Source organism: Dendrobates tinctorius, unplaced genomic scaffold (assembly GCF_039654945.1).
Source record: "Dendrobates tinctorius isolate UK_male_01 unplaced genomic scaffold, ASM3965494v1 ptg000117l, whole genome shotgun sequence".
Taxonomy (NCBI): domain Eukaryota; kingdom Metazoa; phylum Chordata; class Amphibia; order Anura; family Dendrobatidae; genus Dendrobates; species Dendrobates tinctorius.
In genome coordinates, this window is record NW_027361785.1 from 8816001 (window position 1) to 8840221 (window position 24221).

General features: G+C 42.9%; 1 protein-coding gene across 2 annotated transcripts in view; it reads right to left on the minus strand.

The window, feature by feature from the left end:
- Positions 1–9977: 9977 nt before the first annotated feature.
- Positions 9978–24221, minus strand: part of CFAP97D2 (CFAP97 domain containing 2) — a 142704-nt gene continuing 128460 nt past the window's right edge. For both annotated transcript variants that reach the window (XM_073590519.1, XM_073590518.1), the window contains exons 4-5: positions 11709–11904; positions 9978–11081 (exon numbers count right to left, since the gene is read on the minus strand). In XM_073590519.1, coding sequence (XP_073446620.1) covers positions 10620–11081; positions 11709–11904 — 658 coding nt within the window. In that variant the 3' untranslated portion in view covers positions 9978–10619. The remainder of the gene's footprint in view (positions 11082–11708; positions 11905–24221) is intronic.

The window sequence follows — 24221 nt, forward strand, 5'->3', positions numbered from 1 at the left end:
TAACTTGATTCTTTCATGAGTTATTTACAAGTTTATGACCACTTATAAAATGTGTTCAAAATGCTGCCCATTGTGTTGGATTGTCAATTCAACCCTCTTCTCCCACTCTTGACACACTGATAGCAACACCACAGAAGAAATGCTAGCACAGGCTTCCAGTATCCGTTTTTCAGATGCTGCACATTTTGTATCTTCATAGCATAGACAATTGCCTTCATATGACAAAAGAAGATAAAAGTCTAAGGGAGTCAGATCAGGAGACCTTGGTGGCCATTCAACTGACCCACGATGACCAATCCACTTTCCAGGAAACTGTTCATGTAGGAATGCTCAAACCTGACACCCATAATTGATGGTATGGTGTGGTATATGGGGTACAAAGATAGTGGGGCCATTCTTCATCAATGGAAACCTCAATGCCACTGGATATCTGAAATTGCTACATGATGATGTGTTGCCCTCTTTATGCACTGAAGATGGCACGTTCCCTGAGTTTTTCCAGCAAGATAGTGCACCATCACATTATGGGGGATGGGGGTCAGGTCCGAGCATTCCTACAAGGAATCTGACCCCCTTAGACTAGCATTTTATTTAGGTATAGCCATATAAATGGCCCACCCTGTACAATACTGATCAGTAATAGAAAATCACAATACTAATATCACCATAAGTGCCATTGTACACAGGAGATCTGTACTTAGTATGCAGTGTCTGTGTACAGGTAATACAGTAATCACTGGTGACATTGTACACAGGACTGCTGTATATAGTATACAGTGTATAGTGTCAGTGTATAGGCAACACACTGACTCACCAGTAACGTCTCTAGTTGAAGTCTTTCATCTTCCTCCAGCACAGACCGCTGTCACTTCTTCCAGCCAGGGCTCGTCTCTGCAGGAAGTAACACAGTTATCTACTGTAGAGCACTACTTGCAGAACACATTACTTATTTTTTCCCAACGTCTACACTACACCACATGAAGAAAAAAAGGCGACATAGTGTCGCTTTGCACAGTAACAGGACCGCCCCACATTTAATACAGTATCCTCAAAAAATAAAATAAATACATCACTGCAGTAATAATATCCCTTAATTAGCCCCTATGGTAATCGCATCCCCCATCCTGGCCCCAGTGTGTCTCATTCCTGGCCCCAGCCATATGTTCTCCCATCCTGCCCTCATGAGTATCCATTCTGCCCCATATCATCTCCCAATCATGCCCCATATGTCCCATGATCCTGCCCCATATGTCTCCATTCAGCCCCATGATTCTGCCCCATCTGTCTCCATCCTGCCCCATGATCCTGCACCATCTGTCTCCATCCTGCCCCATGATCCTGCACCATCTGTCTCCATCCTACCCCATGATCCTGCAAAATCTGTCTCTATGCTGCCCCATGATCCTGTACCATCTGTCTCCATCCTGTCCCATTATCCTGCACCGTCTGTCTCCATCCTGCCCCATGATCCTGCACCATCTTTCTCCATCCTGCCCCATGATCCTGCACCATGTCTCCAATCCTGCCCCTGTGTCTCCAATCCTGCCCCCGAGTCTCCAATACTGCCCACTGTGTCTCCAATCCTGAGTCTCCAATCCTGTGTCTCCAATCCTGCCCCCTTTGTCTCCAATCCTACCCCGTCTCCAATCCTGCCTGTGTCTCCATCCTGCCCCCATGTCTCCAATCCTGCCCCCTGTCTCCATTCTGCCCCCGTGTCTCCATTCTGCCCTGGGCAGGACGGACACATGTCTCCATCCTGCTGGCTTGCCGCTTTCAATAAAAATATTTTTTTAAAAAACTTTCTCCTTACCGTGCTGCGCTCCTGCGAGTTATCTTCCCTCCAGGCTGAAAGCGTGCACTCGCCGGCGAATGACAATAGCGTCAGACGCCGGCGACGTGCGCGCTAACGTCAGCTGCCAGCCTTCGATTGGCTGGTGGCTTTAACTATTGACGTGCGGACAATTGAGTAACTGAACCTGTGTCTCAGACGCAGGTTCAGTTACTTGATCGGCAGAATCCTGCCGCTGGGGCAGTGGGTCCCGATGGGCAAAAGTGACGGGGCCCGATGTGGGCCCCTTCTGCTGATTTGGCCCCATACGCCAGTCAGGGCAGTAATGCCCTGATGGTGGGCCCTGCCAACACTGCCTGAATCCTTCTTGGCATGCTCTCGATCAGATTCAAACATGTCTCGACTGAAATCTGATCCCAGTTCTCTTCTACACATTCCCAAAGATCATGCATACTGGTCGACTCAGTTGAGCATGTATACAACTTTTTATTCAACTTTACCCACAAGTGTTCAGGTTGAGGTCTGGGGACTGTGGGGGTCAATTCAGCAAATCTATTTTATTGTCATTGAACCATTTCTTCGCCAATCTAGACATATGTTTTGTGTCGTTGTCCTGCTGGAGCACTGTGTTGTCCTTTTTTATACCCATTGTACTCAAGTGTACGAAGTAACTCGTCTTCTAAGATATTCACGTACAGCTCACCATTGATCCAGGTCAAGTATCCAATGCCTTTTGCTGTCTAAACAGCCGCATATCATCAGTCTTACTCCACTGAACTTGACAGTTCCTTCAATTTCCCGATCCGTTAGCCCTTTTTCCCCTTGTTTCTTTCAGACCTATTTGCTTCCATGAGAATCTAGTATATTGACTTTCATCTCCTCTTTCCAAATCATCCATTTCGAATCTTTTACTGTCCACTTTTCTCCCTTTATTGCAAACTCATGGAGAAGCTTCTTAGGACATTATTGAAGTCGAGGCTTCTTCACCTTTTTTAGGGCCACCATTCCAGACTTGTGTAACATGAATTGCATGGTGCTTGAATGGACGTTTGTGATCTCAATAATATAAAGCATACAAGCCACCTACGCTGCTGTGTTTGTCATGCCAGAATTGATAGACCTTGTGATGAGCCGACTTGTTGACTCTGATATTTTGTCTGGACGTCCATCTCTTAATTCTGATGGAGGGATGGACCGACTTCATTTGGTATCACATGATACAATTTGGCAATTTTCTTGGCTGAGAGACGGCTATCGATGAGCTGGATGATGCTGTTTCTCATTCTTGGGAAATCTTCTTCATGGCTGCTCCTCGATTCGAACCAGTGCCCTTTCGCTTGGGATTCAACCTAATAACACACTGAGCAATTAGGGAATGTCAGAACTGGTTGTAGTTTGTAATATACAGGAAGAAAAAGATTTTTCCACCACCACCAGCAGGAGGAGAACAGTAACAATGCAATGACATGACAAGCATCTACATAACTAATCATATGATAAATAGTTGCGGATCAAATTTATGTATGCGATAGCCAAGATGATTGTTGATTGTCTATAAAATGATGGTAGTCTCATGTTTGAAGCAGTAATGGATGGTGAAATATGGAGCCTGAAAGTCAAAAGTTCAAAACATTGTTACCCTTTTACTCGTCAGTGTATATTCTCTGAATAATATGTGCAAGGATGTGGCATACTTGAAGCATGCAAAAAAAAATGGGTATCCCACAATAGTTTTAATTGTATTGGACAATAAGAAGGTTATACAATTACAAGAAGCCACAGATACAAGAAAAATAATATAAATTTTATGTCCAACACAAAACATAAAGGAAGCTGCTCATAAATCCTCAATGTCTAATAAGACCTGTAAGAATTTGCTCTCCTTCAGGCAGCTGATAGTATTAACTCAGGTAAAAAGTATCTTGATGCAACAAGTCATACATTTCCACAGTATTCCAAAGAAAACAGACTTTCTGTCACAAAGATAAATAGAAAATAAAGAGTACATTCATTAGGCACAGGTATGTCAGTGTGGGGCTCACTCGAACAGAATAAAATCCAGCTCTGAACCTGTGTTAGAGATTAAGCAAGATTAACAGGTCTTCTCACCTCCATACACAGGCCAAAGTCCCAGAGGTGTTTCCATATTTACTCCCAGACAAAGACACTGAGGCAGCTGAAGGACCTTAAATAGCCTTTTCCAAGCCCTGGAACTGAAGGTAAGGGAACAGCCAGTCCCTCCCAGTTCTATGGCCGTTCCTAAAACCCTAACCCAAAATCCAGGCCCATTAAAAACACCTCTCTGCACTATATGTGCTGAAGCCTGCTTTTCAGGGTCCTATATAACTGAGTCTTGGCACCTCAGTGACACATACCTCCCATTCAGGTCCAGCTGCCACCTTACAGGGCTCAACAGTAACTGATGGTGCTCAGCTCAAATTTTCTTTGGGATCCATTATCCTTACTTCCGAAGCATTTCCCACCTTTTTTAATTTAGGTATTCATATAGGGATTTTTCCAGCAATGAAAAGGAAAAGAGCGAGGGGCTATTATCAGACCTCAAGCTCAAGTGGAGAGAAGGACTTAACTTTGGAAACCTCTGTTATTGCTCTTGTATGCATCTGTGGCTCCCTGTAATTGTATAACATTCTTATTGTCCATTACAATTACAACTAGTGTGGGATAACCATTTTTTTTGCATGCTTCATGTATTCCATGACCTTGCTCATTTTAATCTGTGAATATACATATTTTATCTTTTAGCTTTTGCCTTGTATATGCAAGTTATAGCTGAATTGTCTTTGTGTTGGCTTTGTTTCCCTGACTAGAGATATTTTCAGTAGGTTGTCTTAGGGATACTCTATGTTGAGCAGGAGGCGCCATATCATCTACAATAGAATGCCAATCTCCATGGCAAGGCATGGTGAATTTTAGGGTGCATTAGAGATATTTATACCACCCCCTATTGCCTATCTGTGCCATATACAACAGGATATATTATTTCTTCTGTGTCTTTGTTTCATATATACTGAATGAAGTTTTTTGTAAGTGCCTTATATTTTAATGCTTTTTCAGTAAAGCTATATTTTTAAAGGTTTTATCCATGTTAGTTGATTTTATGTAGGCCCGCTTCTTTTTTAATTAATCAGATGTTTGCCTTTATCTATGAATTTAGCTTAGTTCTGGTATCGTATCTATGTAGTATTCTTGGTTTTGTTCCTGTAGCTACCATATGTCTGTACTAAGCTTGGTTCTTTTCCCTTATCTATGTAGTAAGCTTAGTTCTATTCCCTTCATCTATGTGGTGACAGTGGTCTGTTGAAAATAATTGTACGTAGAGTCTAATGCATTGAATACGGTATAGTGGACTAGTTGATTTGTATTTGGAATACTGATGTTCCAATTCTGAGACAGACAATTAGTTATAAGGTTACCATTGTCTATATCACTAAACTATTCTGTATCACCTACCAGTAATGTAAAAAATTACCATACTAGGTATTAAGACTTCTAAATAATCATGCTATTACCAGCAGCTTAATAATGTATCTAGTATTGCACCTGCGTGGACAATCCCAATATAAAAACAGCAGCCTTCTTTTAATGCCGTTACATTTATTGCTTTAGCGCAACTGCCAGAGGTAAGCAGACTAAAGATGGGTTGCTGTAACTCATGAGCCATTGCTTTATTATTTTTCCCCATCCCCAGGCTAAAATTTGCCATCCAACCCCTAGATAGGCTCCAGAAACTTCAGATGAAAGAGCACATAGGGAGCAGCAATGTGACAAGCATAATTATACATGTTAAGGATGTAGTATTAATGTTGCACTTCTGCTCTATGTAATTATAGTGCTTTGAAGAAACCACTATCTTGTAATCCGAACGCTGCTAACTTATTCCTTATTCTTCTGCTTCTTCTTCTTATTATTCAGTTGATTTTCCACAATCAATGCGGCCCGAACCGCTACACGCAGACTCCGTTGAGGTGTCGTTTCGAAGCCAGTGTCCACGAGATGTGTGCTAAGTAATTTTCGTGTCTATCGGATTTGTAGTTTTTGCGCAATTTGCGTTTGAAAAAACATTTTTCTCAATGCATTTCAATGGGAAAATGTTGCCATAGGGAAAACATGCCCTGAGGCGATTCAAATGGCAGTTAAGCTCATTGATATGCGCAGGCAGACCCAGTTACTATGCCAACGCCTACGAACTTCACATGACCCCCCCAGGACACAGTTTCTGCCAGATAATATCAGCTCTTAAAGCGAAACCCACAGCACAAATGCAAATCTAGCTTCATCACATGACGCATGCCCCTGAGAGAGAATATGCGCCAAAGTGGATTTAGAAGCCCAGTGCGCCAAACTAGCTCTTAAAGGGCCGACGCGCCTAAGTGATTCTTAAAGGGCCGACGCACCAAAATGAGTCTTAAAAGGCCGGCGCGCCAAATCGAAAGCTGAGTGACCCCAGGCTCCAAATCGGAGGCTGATTGACCCCGGCCTACAAATCGAAGGCTGAGCCACCCTGCCCTCCAAATCGGAGGCTGAGCCACCCTGGCCTCCAAATCGGACCCAGAGTGGCCCCGCCCGCCAAATCGGGCCCAGAGTGGCCCCGCCCACCAAATCGGACCCTGAGGGGCCACACCCACAAAATCGGACCCTGAGGGGCCACACCCACAAAATCGGACCCTGATGGATCCCGGCCAACAATTCAAGCCCTGAGGAGCCCAGGCCACCGAATCGGATCCTGAGGGGCCCCACCCACCAAATCAGACCCTGAGGCCAAATTGGCCCCTGAGAGGCACCCACAGTTAAAACGGATCCTGAGTTGAAAGTCTTGCAGGGGCAGCAGGCAAGTCTCTCTTAAAGGGGCAGCCCGGGCACCATTTCAAAGCACTATCTGTACTTCCTTCAGGAAATACACATCTAGTTAACCTTGCAGACTTGTTTTCAAGTTTCTCACCTGAACGCCAGGGTACGCCTTTAAAGCTAGTGAATAATTTGCCAGTACCAAAGTACACCATTGTTGTGACCTAAAGTTATACTTTGCAAGTGGATGACTCAATCCTCAAACTAAAATTCTCTGGAATAATAAAATGATTTATAGACGTGCCAAAACAGCTAGTTTTGCGTCTTCAGTCTAATTTTATTCCATTAAACATACTTTATGATGGATGTCACATTCCGATTAGCAAGGTGAAAGTAACCTGTAACTTACTGTACATACACCACTGGCATAAACAGCTCAACTGAAACTGAAAGTAATTGCTGGTATCAGTCTATGCAGGCAGTTCAGAAATGCGCATTATTGCTCTATACAATTATATTAAGATAAAAGAGAAGAAAATAATGCAGGTTGAAGGGTAGACAATTATCATTTTCATGTCACCATAGTTCATCCATGTAATGGCTTGTAAATATGAATAAGTAATTTTAGACCACAAAGGTCCAAGATCATTAGCTGCTTGATTCCAAACTCAATTGATTAAGGTTATGTTATCGGCAGCATCTGCTAAATTGGACTTTGCATCTTCATGTAACAAAAGCTTATTTGCTTTATAATCTGTAGACTGTGAGCCCTCGCGAGCAGGGTCTCCTCTTCTTATGTACTTGTGTGTCCCTTGTCTTACACATGTTTATTGTACTTGTCTATATTTCCCCTTTTCACATGTAAAGCGCCATGGAATAAATGGCGCTATATAAATGCATAATAATAACAACAGTTATACAACTTTTTAATATTTTTTTAATCCCCTACCATTTTCAGCACATCTGCTTCTCGTCTTTTAATAGGAACATGTCCCCCTGACATGGGTGTGAAGCCTTTAAAGGGGTTGTCCACTACTAGGACAACCCCTACTCATTCCCCATGTTTGGCCATAATAAGATAAACACCTATACTCACATCTGCTCCAGTTTGTTGATGTCTTTTTTAAAATGTGGTGCCCAAAACTGGACACAATATTCCAGATGAGGTCTGACCAAAGAGGAGTAGAGGGAAATAATGACTTCACGTGATCTAGACTGTATGCTTCTGTTAATACATCCTAGAATTGCATTTGCCTTTTTTGCTGCTGCATCACACTGTTGACTCATATTCAGTCTGTGATCTATTAGTATACCCAAGTCTTTTTCACATGTGCTGTCACTTAGCCCTATTCCTCCCATTCTGTATATGCTTTTTTCATTTTTATTGCCCAGATGTAGTACTTTGCATTTCTCCCTGTTAAAAACCATTCTGTTAGTTGCTGCCCACTTCTCCAGTTTATTTAAAGAATCATAGAATCGTAGAGTTGGAAGGGACCTCCTGGGCCATCTGGTCCAACCCCCTGCTCAAAGCAGGATTCGCTAAATCATCCCAGTCAGATGTCTGTCCAGCCTCTGTTTGAAGTAGTGGAGAACCCCTTTAATTAAGTCTTTCTTGTAATAAGTCATGGACCTATGTCAATCGGATATGATAATTGTGGATTTTCTGTCTGCAAAGTTCTTTAAAATGGCAAGGAATATATTAGAATGCTGTATGATGTTCACATTAAGGGGACTGTATCATGAGATACAACTCATTTTGCCATAGGAAGCCATGGCCAGCTGATAATCTCTCATGACCGCCATTCCAATGGCTACAGTTGTGGGATGGCAAAAGTTGAAATCTCTATGTTTTGGCTGATAGAAGTGAGCCCCCAATGGGGAACCCTTACTATGATGTGAGTATCTCTATGTTTTAGCTAATAGAGCATTTCCTAAAGTGGGTACTACTTCTATGATTATTATGCCCTAATAAGGCATATAAACTGGGCTTGTCTTCATGACACAACCCATTTTAATGGAATATTCCCTTAAAACAGATATGTGTTAAACTATAACGCAAGCTACTGTAGTGGCTAAAGTGCTAAATAAATGTGTGGGTTTAATTGCACCGTTCTTATACCTTTTCTATTATATTTGGCAGTATGATTACGGCAGAAATGCTTTACATAACAGCAACAAGCCCAGCTGTACTGTATAAAGAGATGGACACCTCCACAAAAGAGCACAAGCAGAGTCCATCTGAACTCCCTTTGTCTCATAGTACTGAACAGCTCTGTTAGAGGTACATCTATATCCCATTTTTCATGGATTCAGACAGACGCCCTAGAGGGCGGAAGCCATTAAAGCGCTGCTACACACAGGGAGAACTTAGCTTTAATTGTAATGGACTTGTGTTTCTTTTCATTCAATCTTATGATGTCACCATACTGTAATGGCACACTGTGCAAGCCACCTATGTTTCTCATGGTTTCATTTCCATAATGATCTTATCTCTTACTTACTTGGTTGAGATCACATCTCATGTACCGTTGCAGACAGCATGAAGCTGGTGTACGACAGCTAAGATTACCTGACTGTCACACAATTTCTGAATCCACACTAAGCATTAATGCTGATTTGCTGTTCAAGGCTAAGGCCAGTAATTAGCTGCTTCAGTCATGTGGGGTATACGGGCTGCATCATGTGCGGTCAATGTCAGCCGAATAGGAACAGGGACTAATGTGGACATGGCACTGGAACCTGGAACAGTGGGGTGTATATCTTATTTAATAATTTTAGATGTATTGCTTGTTTCTGTCACAGTTCCTCGGTTCAGTGAATGATTGCTAGGCTGTTCTATGGAAACTGTCTTGCTGAGTTATCTGTGTCTTGATTGACAGCTTGGCTGCCCAATACTGTGATGGGCTTGCTGGGCTGTCTGTGCCTTAATTGACAGCTCTGCTGTCCAATCTGTTACTGTGACATGCCGGACTTTCTCCTGGTGTTCGGTGGTCTGGCGATTGCACAGCTACTTAACTGAGCTGTCTGCCCCTGATCCCTGCCAGATGTAGTTTGTGTTTCTTGGTGAGTATTAGCCTGATTCTGCTGCTCTGAGTTCTGATCTTCTGCTACCTGACCCTTTGGACCATTTTCTGAATATCCCTTTGTCTTGTCCTTCAGCTTTTGATCCGCTATCTCTTGTTATTGACCCTGGACTGTGACCTGACTTATGCCTTCATCTTTTCCCTTGGTTATCTACGTACTCTCTTGGTATTTAGCAGGAACGCCTGACTCTCCTGCCTCATGGTCTGTCCGTGAGTAGTGACTTGAGTCACAGTTTCAGGGCTTTTTGGCAAAGTTCATTTCAATCCATTTAGGTAGCTATTAGTCTTAATCACAAAGCTTTTACACAATGCATTATTTAATTCATAAGGGTGCTAAGATTTTACATGTCTTCTTTAAAGGGAATCTGTCACCAGGTTTTTGCTACCTCATCTGAGAGCAGCATGATGTACGAAAAGAGACCCCGATTTCAAAGATGCATGACTTAGTTTACTGGTTGCAGCAGTTGTAACACGCTCAGAGTTCTTAGATGTAAAATGCAGCAGAGCTACGAAAGCTAACTGCCCACAGCACAGCATTCTGTGTATATAATCTATTGACAGTGAGCTGCTTATCACAGGAGGAGGCATGGTCAGCCACCCACCAGCTAGTCACAGTAATGATAATGTGCTAGTGATAAAAAACCTTTTATTGTAAGTAAACAAGAGCACACAGCTTGATAAGCGATATATCTCTGTTTTATCCATGTGTTTTAATCCCTACCTCGTGCTGACAGCAGATGTTATAGCAAAAACCTGCAGATTCCCTTTACACGCTATTGGTTTGAAACTTGTGGGAATAGCTCAATGATGCAAGTTATGCTGTTAAATGTCATAGTATACATAAGACAGCTCGTGTTTCATAGTTAGTAATCATGTCTTCATATATGAAGTAGAGACTAATTCAATAAAGATTAACATGAAGATTACTGATAAATCATAATCTATTCTGCATCCTTCTCTGCATCTGATTCTTCCTTTTCATTATCTGTCTCATGTTCGCTTTCAGACTGTTCTGACTTGAGAGATTCCTCTTCTTTACCAGCATCATAGTAATTTGTCTCATTTTCATCCATCAATTCCTTTTTGTCCTCTTCCTTGGTACCTTTAACATCTCCATCCTTTTCTGATCCCTGTATGTTACCTTCACTTTTCTGGGTTTCTTCTTTTTCCTCATCTACTTTTTGCTCATCTTTATCTTCAGCCTTTTCTTGTTCCTTACTTTCTGATTCTGAAACCTTAGTTTCCCTGATATTTCCAGTATTGTCATTGTGCACAGCTTCCTTTTTCCTAGAATTTATTTCCTCCATTGATCCACTGTCCCTATCATCATCATCTTCAACTGCTTTGGCTTTAACATCTTTTACAGATTTTTTTGTGGCCGATTTCTTTTTGCCTTTTGAAGTCTATAGACACAAATATAAAGGAATAAATTAGATACACCTTTAATTGATTCATGATAATGTCTGTAAAGCGCTGCAGAATGTGCAAGTGCTATAAAAGCAAGCAAAATAAATAAACTCAATATTTTTATTTTTAAAGAGCCATCTGAGGCTTAAAGTGAACCTGACAGCTGATACATGCTGCCCAATCTACGGGCAACATGTATCTGACGGTGGCTGCATGGTCTCAGTTAGGCAAGCTGCTGCATTTCAGAGAAAGACATTCTTTCCTAGCTGCCAGGTGCGTATAGGGAGAGGCCTGTCATTTCATGGTAGCGGGCGGGGAGTAGCCGCCAGGGACCCATCTGTCCGACTAGTCTCCAGTGTGGCTCAGTCCCTGGCGGTTTTCAAGTTTTTTTCCTCATACATTGATATCATAAGGAAAATGTAATGTCTGAATCAAGCTGTCCGTGGTTTGGGCAGCATGCATCAGACATTGGCTGTACTCTAAAAATTCCAGTCTAGGTATCCCCGATTTATTGTGGAGAGGCGCATGGATGCTCACGCCATTTTTAAAACTTACCTTATTCAGTAAGAGTTGTGCACCTCTTAATGAACTATATACATATAATCACATCAATATAGTATTACCTTTTCCGGATGCTGCAGAGCATACCATCCCCTTGGGTATTTAGCAATGCTGTCCATATACATTTCTGCTTTTGACCAGTCTTCATGCCACTTTTCAACTCGATACTGAGGTTCACACTTTGTGAGTCTGTCCCCAATGGTTTGGTTTTCTCTGGTTACTTTTAGCAATTCTTGTTCTCTTTTCTCTTTGTTTAAACTGGAATATTTTTTAGAAATGATAGAACGTAATTTAGTTAGATGTAAGTCTACATGTAGTCTTGGTTTCTATAGAAAATGAAACGTGAAGGTAGTGTGCGCAGAGCCTGATTTTCTATTGTTAATTAAAGTTCTTTAATCCAACAATAATCTAGATTCTAGAAAGTCAGTATGGTGCAAATCTTCTACATAGGACAGCAATATGGTCAGAAGCACAAGTCTTTACATTTTTATTTCTATGTTCTGATTTGGCCATTCTTTTTTAAACGTGCTTTATAAATTTAATTTAGAACACATTCCTTCATCCATCCATCCCATAATCCAGAATATCTGATATTCTGGGACCTGTCAGGGCTCAATGAAGCCAACCTACAGTAACTTTAATGTGTGTATTCTTTAATTAAATAATTCTAGTGGTTTATACTTCTGAATTAGGCTGTGGATTGATGTTTAAGCTGTAAAGATGAGGTATTCGTCAACATGTAAGCTAAAGGAAGTATATCATCAGTCAATGACCTATTGTATAAAACAGGTTTAAAAATGGCAATGTTTTTCATATTACAATCTGTATTAAAAAATATTTTAGATTCATACTATTTTTCATTCACACTTCTGTTTAGTAGACTTTTCATAAGTCTCATTATCATTACAGACATGTTTACAATGATAGATAACACGTCTATACACTGCTGAAAACACCGTATCCACCAATTACAATAGGTGATGTCACAGCTCCCACTATCTTCCCAATGAATTTTTCACATGCTCATTAGATGCTTCAGTACAAAAGATAGGACCTGAATTGGTCTATTGCTGCTAATGTACTGAAGTATTTCCGGATAGAACAGGTAATATACTTTTAGAATTGCTTCAGTAGTCAGTGTGAAAATTGTCATATTTATATTTTTTTTTAATACAGATAGTGATGAGAAAAAAAAACCTAAAATAGTAAAAAAAATACATTTAATATAAAACCCGATTTAAACAGTAGGTCACACTCTAATGACAAACTTTTAAAAGTCTAAGTTAATTAATGTAGAGGGGCCAAACTAACCACTACACATCAAGTTTATTAGGTTACAGCAGCGCTGAGGTCCTGGGTTCAAATCCCACCAAGGACAACATCTGCAAGGAGTTTGTATGTTCTCCCCATGTTTGTGTGAGTTACCTCCGGGCACTCTGGTTTCCTCCCACATTCCAAAGACCTACTGATAGGGAATTTAGATTGTGAGCCCCATCGGGGACAGCGATGATAATGTGTGCAAACTGTAAAGTGCTGCGGAATATGTTAGCGCTATATAAAGATTATTATACAACATATACCATCATTGGCACCCTTGAAACTGTTCTCTCAGGAAATTATTACAATTATACATTTTTTAAACACATATTTATTTCCTTTGTGTGTATTGGAACAACACAAAAAAAAAATCAGAAAAAAAGGCAAATTGCACTTCATTTCACACAAAACCCCCAAAATAGGCCAGACATAATTGTTGGCACCTTTCCAAAACTGTGGGTAAACAACATTGTTTCAAACATGTGATGGATGTTCGAACTCATTTATGGTAAGTAACAGGTGTAGTCAATACAAAAATCACAGCTGAAACCAGATAAAATGGTGAGAGGTTGACTCAATCTTTGCATTGTGTGTCTCTGTGTGCCAAACTAAGCATGGAGAACAGAAAGAGGACAAGAGAACTGTCAACAATCTCAAGGTTACAAGTCCATCTCCAGAGATCTTGATGTTCCTTAGTCCACGGTGTGCAGTATAATCAAGAAGTTTACAACCCACGGAACTGTAGCTAATCTCCCCGAACATGGACGGCAGAGAAAAATTGATGAAAGGTTGCAACACAGGAAATTCTGGATGGTGGATAAGGAGCCCCAATCAAATTCCAACGAAATTCAAGCTGTCCTGCATTCAGTTTCAGCGAGAACTATCCGTCGACATTTGAATGAAATAAAACGCTATAGCAGGAGACCCAGGAGGACCCCACTGCTGACACTGAGACATAAAAAAAAAACGACTGCAGTTTGCCAAAATGTACGTGAGTAAGCCAAAACCCTCCTCGGAAAGCATCTTGTGGACAGATGAGACAAAGATAGAGCTTTTTGGTAAAGCACATCATCATACTGTTTATCGAAAATGGAATGAAGCCTACAAAGAAAAGAACAAAGTACGTATAGTCAAATATGGTGGAGGTTCATAGATGTTTTGGGTTTGTTTTGCTGCCACTGGCACTAAGTGTCTTGTCTGTGTGCAAGGCATCATGAAATCTGAAGATTACCAACGGATTTTAGTTCGCAATGTAGTGCCCAGTGTAAGAAAGCTGAGTTTGTGTCCTAGGTCATGGAAAAAGGCGTCCTTCAAATACGAGAGACCTGGAGCAGTTTGCAAAAGAGTGTTCCAAAATTACAGTTGAGAAGTGTAAGAAGCTTGTTTATGGTTATAGGAAGAGATTGATTGCAAAGAGTGTGCAACCAAATATTAAGTTGAGGGCGCCAACAATTTAGTCCGGACCATTTTTAGGGATATGTGTGAAATTATGTCCAATTTGCCTTTTTTCCTGTTTTTTTTTTGTGTTGTTCTAATACACATAAATGAAATAAATAAGTGTATAACAAAACATGTATATTTGCCATGATTTCAAGGAAGAAATACTTCATTCTCTGGAATAATTTTAAGGGTGCCCACTCTTTCACCCATGACTGTAAGCATGACAGTGCAAAAAAAATCTATTTTATTATTCTGAAATTACATGTGCTAACACCAAAAATAATGTACAGATGAATATATTAGAACATTTGTGGAATTCTACAAATGTCTACTTTTTATAGGGGTCACCACATGAGTCAGTTTCACACCACATAGTCCTAAATTTACGCTGTTAATAGCCGTTTTAAAGTAATCTACAATGTAAGTAGCATTACATTTCATCATTTTTAGCATCTTCCCCCTCCTGATGCTGCTGCAGTAATGCTGACATGGGCTCTGGGATATGTCAGTCTCCTTCACCTTCTTGCAGATGACAAAGTCCTTTCTTACATTCTCTGAAGAATGAGTCTTTTCAGCTCAGTTTCTGCTCCCTCCATGGCACTGCAGGAGTAAGATACCCAAGCGAGGTAGTCATGGGTGAGATTCTGTCCCTACTCGCTTTGGCATCCTACAGACAATTGTGGGTCCTGGCTGGTTAGTGTTAAGCCCCCGTCACACATAACGATGTCACAGCGATCCCACCAACGATCCGACATGGATGGGATCGCTGGGACATCGTTGAAGCCCCAGTGATCAGGACCAGCGACGCTGGACGCTGGTTTCTAATGTAAACGTCGGGTATCCAGGAGCCGCGGCTCCTGGATACCCGCTGTTTACCTTGCAATCCAGCGTGTACGCCGGTTTCCAAGGTAAACAGCAGGTATCCAGGAGTCGCGGCTCCTGGATACCCGAGGTTTACATTAGAAACAAGAGTCCAGCGTCGCTGATCGCTGGTCTCGCTGCCACACGCAGCGATGCGCGCTGGGCAGCGGGAGACCAGCGATCGTAAAATAGCCCAGGCCGCTCGAGCACGATCAGCGATAACCGGCAGGGGGGCCGGTCGCTGATCCCCGTCACACAGCGATCTCGCTGGCGAGATCGGTGATGTGTCACAAAATCAGCGATCTCGCTAGTGACGGGGCCCTTAGTGTTGCGAGGGCCTTGCGCCCGTGCAGGCCGCCGGTAGCCGATGGTATTGGCAGGCCAGGACCTCAAGTTCCACAGATTAGCAGAGGAGACATCTGACATGAAAGACAAAAAACGCTGGGTGCACCACAATGGGATAATACAAGCACTTGAATAGCAATGTGCTACTACATGTATGGAAAAAAACGCAATCAATGCAAGAAAAAAGGGCCATAACATATGACTAGTGCACACTTGAAAGTACAAAATGGAAATAATCCTTTATTAACATCACAACACACATGAAGTTAAAAACAAGTAGAAACAAACTGTCCGTGCCCGCATCCCACTAGGGACAACCACAAAGTGTCACACATGTTCATCAACATGAATATAATAATGGGTAAGCAGTAAGAGGTAACTTGACTGCTGATAAAAATTAAGCAGAGTAACACCTATAATATAATGCACTCCAATAAAGGGGAATGAGAAAAGGCTGAGTTACTAGTCTAGAAATACATACAAGATAAGTCAAAAACCTCAAGAAAATGTAAAAGCAAGTACCCCTGATTAATCCTAATGAGCATATAGCCATCAAGGGTGTCCCCATGAGCAACAAATAACCAACCTGATGGAAAAACATAAAATGTTGAAGCACTGGGTTGTCCGCCTCCCTGAATAATATAAATTGTTGTGCAAAAAATGCCACCAGCCCACAAGGGGACCGGACCAAATGAAACCCATTGTGAACAATCAGTCCAAACTGTGTTCGGAAAAAGAGCAGGAACAAGTCACTTTGTGTGGGAGAAGTACCACCTAACCGTGACTGCCAGAGGAAAATACCAAAGAGAGATCACCTACCATCCAGGGATAGGAGGCTCAGGAAAGCCCCACGCGTATCGCTGCCGGGCCGCAGCTTCATCAGGGGAGGTGCAGATGTGTGAACGCTGTGACCTTTGAATAAAACACTTTTTAATAAGTGTTATTATTTTCTGTTTCTTTTTTTGGTGAATATACACGTGTCATACAGCACATGTGAAATTACTGATGCTATAAAATGTTCTGTATCTTGTTATGTTGCCTGGTGTAATCAGTCTACTTAGAAATAATAATGTATATGTTTTGTGATAAACATATGTTTATACATTTTCTGCATCTATATTCATTCATGAGCTGGTTGGTGTCAATTCTTTCATCCTATTATGTTGGGCTTCCTTTGCTGGCCACGGTTCATCTGGCGGCCTAATGAGTCCCCTATATTATTGCGTCCTCTCCTGCCCTCCATTGCTCTACATTATAAACTTCTGTGAGGCATTTGGGGGTTTCAAAGTGCTCACCAAACATCTAGAAAAGTTCTTTAGGGGGTCTAGTCCAAAATAGTGTCATTTGTGGGGGATTTCCACTGTTTAGGCACATCAGGGGCTCTCCAGACATGACATGGTGTCCGATCTCTATTCAAGCCAATTTTGCATTGAAAAGTCAAACGGCGCTTCTTCCCTTCTGAGCTCTGCCATGCGCCCAAACAGCGGTTTACCCTCACATATGGGGTTTTAGCGTACTCAGGACAAATTATACTACAACTTTTAGGGTCCAATTTCTCCTGTTACCCTTGGTAAAATAAAACAAATTGGATCTGAAGTTAATTTTTTGTGAAAAAAGTTAAATGTTCATTTTTTTAAAACATTCCAAAAATTCCTGTGACCCACCTGAAGGGTTAATAAACTTCTTGAATGTGGGTTTGAGCACCTTGAGTGGTGCAGTTTTTAGAGTGGTGGCACTTTTGGGTATTTTCTATTATATAGAAATCATGGTGTTGTAAAAATGAGTAATTGCTGGTCAACTTTTAACCCTTAAGTTCCTACCAAAAAAAAAATTTGGTTCCAAAATTGTGCTGATGTAAAGTAGACATTTGGGAAGTGTTACTTGTTAAGTATTTTATCGGACATATCTCTGTGATTTAAGGGTATCAAAATTCAAATTTGGAAAATTGTGAAATTTTGAAACTTTTCGCCAAATTTCCATTTTTTTCACAAATAAACGCAAGTAATATTAAAGAAATTTTACCACTAACATGAAGTACAATATGTCACAAGAAAACTGTGTCAGAATCACCAGGATCCATTGAAGCATTCCAGAGTTATTACCTTATAAAGGAACAGTGGTCAGAATTGTAAAAATTGTCCTGGTTATTAACATGCAAACCACCCTTGGGGGTAAAGGGGTTAAGGTAAAAGGCCACTCTGCCTCTTCACTCAGTTCCTAGTCACGCTACCTCATCGTCCCATCATCTCCTTTGCTGTAGCTCACCCAACGGCAGCTCTGCACACTTGTCTCTTCAGACTCTAAAGGTACCGTTACACTTAGCGATGCACCAGCGATCCCGACAACGATATGGATCGCTGGTGCATCGCTAAGTGGTCGCTAGTAAGCTGCCACACAGGCAGATCTCACCAGTGACAAAGGAGCGGTCGGGGGTTGCTACTTACCTGTCAGACGTGGCGATCCTGACGTCCTCCCGTCCGCGTCCAAGCGTCGCTCGTCGGTGCCACGGGAAGCCCAGCAGGAAGCGCCCGACGAGAAATGATCCAGGACGTTCTCGCGCAACCAGCGATGAGTAGCGGGGGAGCCGGTCGGAGGTAAGTATCAGCAGTTAGGGAAAAGGCACTAGATGGGGGCACTGAGTACACTGCATAATACGGCAGAGTTGTAGGACACTTTAGTTGTAGTACACTTTAGGGGTTAATTTTAGGAGTGGTAGCCAGGAATTAAGGGCCTGTCACACTAAGCGATATCGCTAGCAATATCGCTATAACGTCACAGGTTTTGACGTCAGCTTCCTGCTGGGCTTCCTGTGGAGAGACGAGCAACGAGCGTAGACGCGGGCGGGAAGACATCAGGATCGCCAAGTGTGACAGGTAAGTAGCGACCCCCGACCCCAGAGATGTCGCTGGTGAAATCTGCCTGTGTGGCAGCTCACTAGCGACCACTTAGCGATGTACCAGCGATCCTGACCACATCATATCGCTGGTAGGGATCGCTGGTGCATCGCTAAGTGTGACAGTACCTTTAGTTAGAGAGATTTCCTGGTTATAGTCAGTCGGGGGTAGACCCCTGGTGTGCTCAGGTGTCCTGTTCCTGAGCGGTGTAGCTGCCACACAAAGTGTGAAGTGGAATCCCTAACCATCCAGAGTAGATGTGGGAGAATTGTCAGAGCAAGGAAGTGGAGAATGGTATCTTCTGCAACGTAGAGAAGTCAGTGAAGAAGTCACTGATGACGTGTCAGCAGAAGTGTTAGGAGTCAGATTTCGGCCATTACTAGGCAGGAATCTAGACCCTCACATGCTGCAGTGTCCTGCTCTTTGTCTAATGCAAAGGAGATTGCAGAGGAGATTGCTTTACAGCAACTCTCTCCGGAGGCTAAGTCCTTCGTTCCTTCTGAGCATGCTCATGAGACAATCGCCAATTGGAGCTCAGGAGTCAGGTGCTCAGGTCCTGCTCCAGATTCCATTGGCTCAGCTCAGAGATCTGGAGGTCTTTGGAAGGTCCCGTTTGCTTTAAAAAGCGCTCATGGCTGTTCCGCCATGCGCTAGTCTAGTCATACTTGCTGCAGTGTGTATGTTGATGGATGCATGATCTGATGAATGACTCATTTGAAACCCCATTCCTTTGATACTACGAATGTGTGAGGGATTGAGTTAAAGCCAGTACCAGCGCCAGCACCAGCGCGCCATTGCTCCAGGCACACTTCTAGCGTCTGACATGGCGCCTGCGTTTTCCAGCGGTGTCACCTTGCGGCATTAGCCACGCCGCGCTGCAGTAGCAGCTTCCTTATTGCGTTTGCGGTTGCAACGCTTGATACAGTACTAACTACGTTAAGTCTAGACGGATGTAGTCCCGCCATTCGGGGGCTACTCCTGAGACTGCAATACCGTGTTAGTTACTCTGAGCACCTGTGACACTAACAAGCTCAGAGTTATTGTGTTTATGTTTGGTGTCATAGCTCTGTGATTTAACAGAGCTTTCCCTGTGCACCTGGGTGACGTTAAACCCCGTGCACACTACCGCCATTGTGCTCTGTCCTCATCTAGCTGCGGTTTCTCCATCTACCGCACGGTGGACCCCGAGTGGCGAAGGCACTTTATTTAGATTTTTTATTTAGTGCCTTCCGCCACTCCTAACAAGAAGTCTGGGTGCTGAAGAAGTAGTTGAGTGGGCCACAAGAGAGTGCTCGGGCAGGATAACCAAAAGGGGGTGGATGACCTAGTAGATGATTATTTCCATGTCTGGACTGAAGTCGGTTCCAGGGAGATAGGTTGAAGTGCCGTTTTCACCGGGCTCCTTGTCCCGCTGTTACTTTGTGCTCCATTCTGGTTAAGTAGAAGAAGCTAGGGAAAGCTGAAGAAAATGTATTGCTGGTACCGTATCAAGTGTCCTAAAGGTGTATTGGATGTGCTGTGTCCTGAAGAGAATAAATCTTTATTGTTTGAAGTTATCCTAGGCTCTGCCTCCAGGAAGAATGTGGGACGCACCAGGGAAGAAGCAGCAGAGAGCACAGTGAGTACGGAGTGTGCTGATGTGTCTACCCCTGGCCGTATTATTACACCCACACAGGCAGAAAACTTTTTTCTTCTTGGCTGCTCAGCTGTGAACATATGATCACAATGTAGAGACCCGGCTTAGGACAGAATGACTACGCACGTGCGTACAATAGAGATGGCCGCCATTGGTGGTATGCCACTGATTTGCAGCAAGTTTTTTTTCTGCTAATTGAATGCCCTTATTATTTTCTGGGATCTTTTGAGATTTAAGAGCATAATAATCATAAGCTGAAGAAAAAAGAAAAAACCTAATACTCAACTCACCTCATGGCTCAACTTTCCGGCAACCCCCGCTGCTCTCCGGTAATTTGCAGCTCTTTTTCACACTGTCATGCACCACATCTCTGGTTCCTTCACTCTAGGCTGGGACTTTTGGTTGTGACAAAGCCTTGAATGTTCCTGTGTGCCATGTACGTTGTGATGTTACAACATAGGTCGTGACCTCATGGTGCGTAGTGACGTTCAAGGCCTGGTCACACCCAGAAGTTGTGACTTAGAGTGAAGAGGCTAGAGTAGTAGCATTATACCATGGAAAAAGCAGCCGGAAGGAAGCAGCAGGGGCACCTGGAAAAGTGACAAGGGAAGTAATAGGTTTTTGTTTGTTTTTTAACCTTTTGCCAGCCCTCGGCAAAATGGCGACCAGCTGGCGTCTAGAGAACCTATCACAAATCACCCAAATAACAGTCATTCTCTGAGAGACAGGCATATCAGAGATGAAATCCATTGAAATATAGGTCCATGGCCTCCTGGGAACCGGCAAAGGCAACAACAACCCACTAGAGCGAGAACAAGGTTTAGACTGGGAGCAAGTCCCACAGGACTGCACAAAATTCCTGACATCACGAGACAAGGCGGGCCACCAAAAAGACCGACTCACCAGATCTCTAGTACCAAAAATACCTGGATGACCAGCCAATGCAGAGCAATGAACTTCAGACATCATTCTCTTCTTCCACTGGTCAGGAACATACAACTTTCCACTGGGACAACGCTCAGGTTTGTCCTCCTGGAACTCTTCCAGAGCACGTCTCAAATCGGGCAAGATGGCAGAAAGAACTACCCCTTCGCCTAAGATGGTAGCAGGCTTGGTCACCACAGGAGAATCAGCAAAGAAGCTCCTAGAGAGAGCATCAGCCTTGACATTCTTAGTGCCAGGAAGAAAAGAGACCACAAAATCAAAACGTGTAAAAAACAAGGCCCACCTAGCCTGTCTAGGGTTCAAGCGTTTGGCCGACTCCAGGTAAATGAAATTCTTGTGGTCAGTGAGGACCACGACTTGATGTTTAGCTCCCTCCAACCAATGTCTCCACTCCTCAAATGCCCATTTCATGGCTAACAGTTCCTGATTCCTCACATCATAGTTACGTTCAGATGGAGAGAACTTTCGGGAAAAGAAAGCACAGGGATTCATTTTAGATGTTACAGGATCCTTTTGGGACAAAACAGCTCCTGCACCAATCTCAGAAGCGTCCACCTCTACCTGGAACGGGAGTGAGACATCAGGTTGCCGCAAAACCAGGGCAGAAGTGAATGTTCGCTTCAGCTCCAGAAAGGAAGAAACAGCCTCCGGAGACCAATTCAACACATCAGCACCCTTCTTAGTCAGATCAGTCAATGGCTTGGCAATACTAGAAAATTTTGCTATAAATTTCCGATAAAAATTAGCAAAACCCAAAAACTTCTGGAGGGCCTTCAAAGAAGTGGGCTGAACCCAATAATAAATGGCCTGTACCTTGGCCGGGTCCATTTCAATAGTTGACGGAGACAAAATAAATCCCAAAAAAGAAATCCTCTGTACCCCAAAAAGGCATTTCGATCTTTTGACATACAGGGAATTCTCCCTCAAGATCCGGAACACAGTCCGAACATGTTCCACATGAGAATCCCAATCCTTGGAGAAGATCAAAATATCATCCAGATAGATAATCAAAAATGTATCCACAAAGTCTCGGAAGATATTGTTCATGAAGCACTGGAAGACAGAAGGGGCATTAGTGAGCCCAAAAGGCATCACCAGGTACTCAAAATGTCCCTCCGGAGTATTAAATGCCGTCTTCCATTCATCCCCATGCTTAATGCGGATAAGATTATACGCCCCTCTGAGGTCAAGCTTGGTAAACCAGCAAGCACCTTTAACTCTGGAGAATAGATCTGAAATCAGAGGTAACGGATACTGATATTTAATAGTAATTTTGTTGAGGGCACGATAATCAATACAAGGCCTTAATGAACCATCCTTTTTGGCCACGAAAAAAAAACCAGCACCTAAGGGTGAAGAGGATGGTCTAATATGACCCTTCTCCAACGACTCCTTAATATAGGATCGCATAGCCTCGTGCTCGGGTACAGATAAATTGAAGTGCCGACCCTTGGGAAATTTACACCCCGGGCTCAGTTCAATTGCACAGTCATAACTCCTATGAGGAGGCAAAGACGCAGACTCATTCTCACTAAATACATCATAAAAATCCGCCAAATAGTCAGGAACATCATGCGACTGAGGAGAGGTGGAAAAAAATGACATAGAATCGTCAAGACCAGAGGGAACAGGAAATCCCACCATAGTATCTTTTACGGCTTCTGATGAACCCTTCCGAAAGAGAGCTGCCAAGGCATTATCATTCCAGGTAGTAAGGACCGCCCACTTTCAGAATTTTTGACAGTACAATTCTGCAGAATCTCGACCCTGGCTCAATGCCAACAGGGTCTTTTCAGCCTGATCAATAGCATTAGGTTCGTCATACAACAACCCCAAGGCTTGAAAAAATGCGTTCACATTAGTCAGAATAGGATCATCTGGTTTCAAAGAAAATGCCCAATCCTGGGGATCGCCACGCAGCAAAGAGATGACAATTTTAACCTGCTGCGCGGAGCTCCCTGACGAGTTAGGCTTCAAGGCAAAAAATAATTTACAATTATTTTTGAAATTCAAAAATTTAGACCGATCCCCAAAAAACACATCAGGAGTAGGGATCTTTGGTTCAGCAGCAGGTGAGTGAGCAAGGTAGGCGGAAATTCCCCGCACTTCCGCAGCAAGCTGCTCCACACGATCAGACAATTGCTTTATCTCCATTGAGAGAAAAAAAAATTCCCCCTACGGCCTCAGAGATATAGAGGAAAAAATATAGACACTTTTTTTTTTTTTACAATTCTTTCCTGCTATTGAGTACCCTAGGATCGGCGGTATGGCTGGTGATTCTGTTATGAATGAGTCACTGTAGGAGGCAAAAACAGAAATACTAGCTAAGTCCAGAAAACCAGAGAAGTTGGCAGCTATCGGATTGCAGACCCCTGAACCTATCAACAACAACTATCAGTAGCCGTGGGGGGTTCCAACGGTGCCCAAGACCCCTCGATCAAAGTCAGAGAACTACATAGCCTAAAGACAGAAAGGGAAATCTAAACTGCCCCAGAGCAGACCCCAAAGCAATAGGCAGCCCCCAACATATAATGACGGTGAAGCAAGATGAAAAAACACTCACACAGATAGAAAGATAGGCTGAGCAAATGATGGGGCCCAAGCTAACTAGATAGGACAGGATAGAAAAGCTGCTGTCTGTAATCCGCCAAAACCCTATCAAAACAAGAGCCAACAGCTGATAGGGAAAAAAGCCCTGAAGACGCTAGGCTTCAAAAAGACTCTATCAGTACTCAGGTATTTTCTGAAGGCAGAGCAAAAAGGAATTCAGCTCACCCCAGCAGGGAATGGCAGAAATCAAGGAAAACAATGCAAAACAAAACCAAAACACAAATGCAAAAAGTAGAGCAGAAAACTTAGCTTTTGAGGAGCAGGAATCAGACTGGTCTCCTAGAGAGATCACCAGCAAGGCAGAAGGGCATCGGCTGCCTTATATCCAGTCAGTAATTCCCGTCACCCAGTCATCATCATCCTGCCCAGGTGCTTGGTAATCAGCCTCACTACCTTCCTTCACCAGAAGAGGGAGTTCATCAGACCTCAATGGTGAAGGGGAAAATGAATTCACAACACTTCCCCTTTCTAAAATAAAAAACTGTGCATCTACAATAAATTTACTTCAATCCCGAACAGATCCAAAG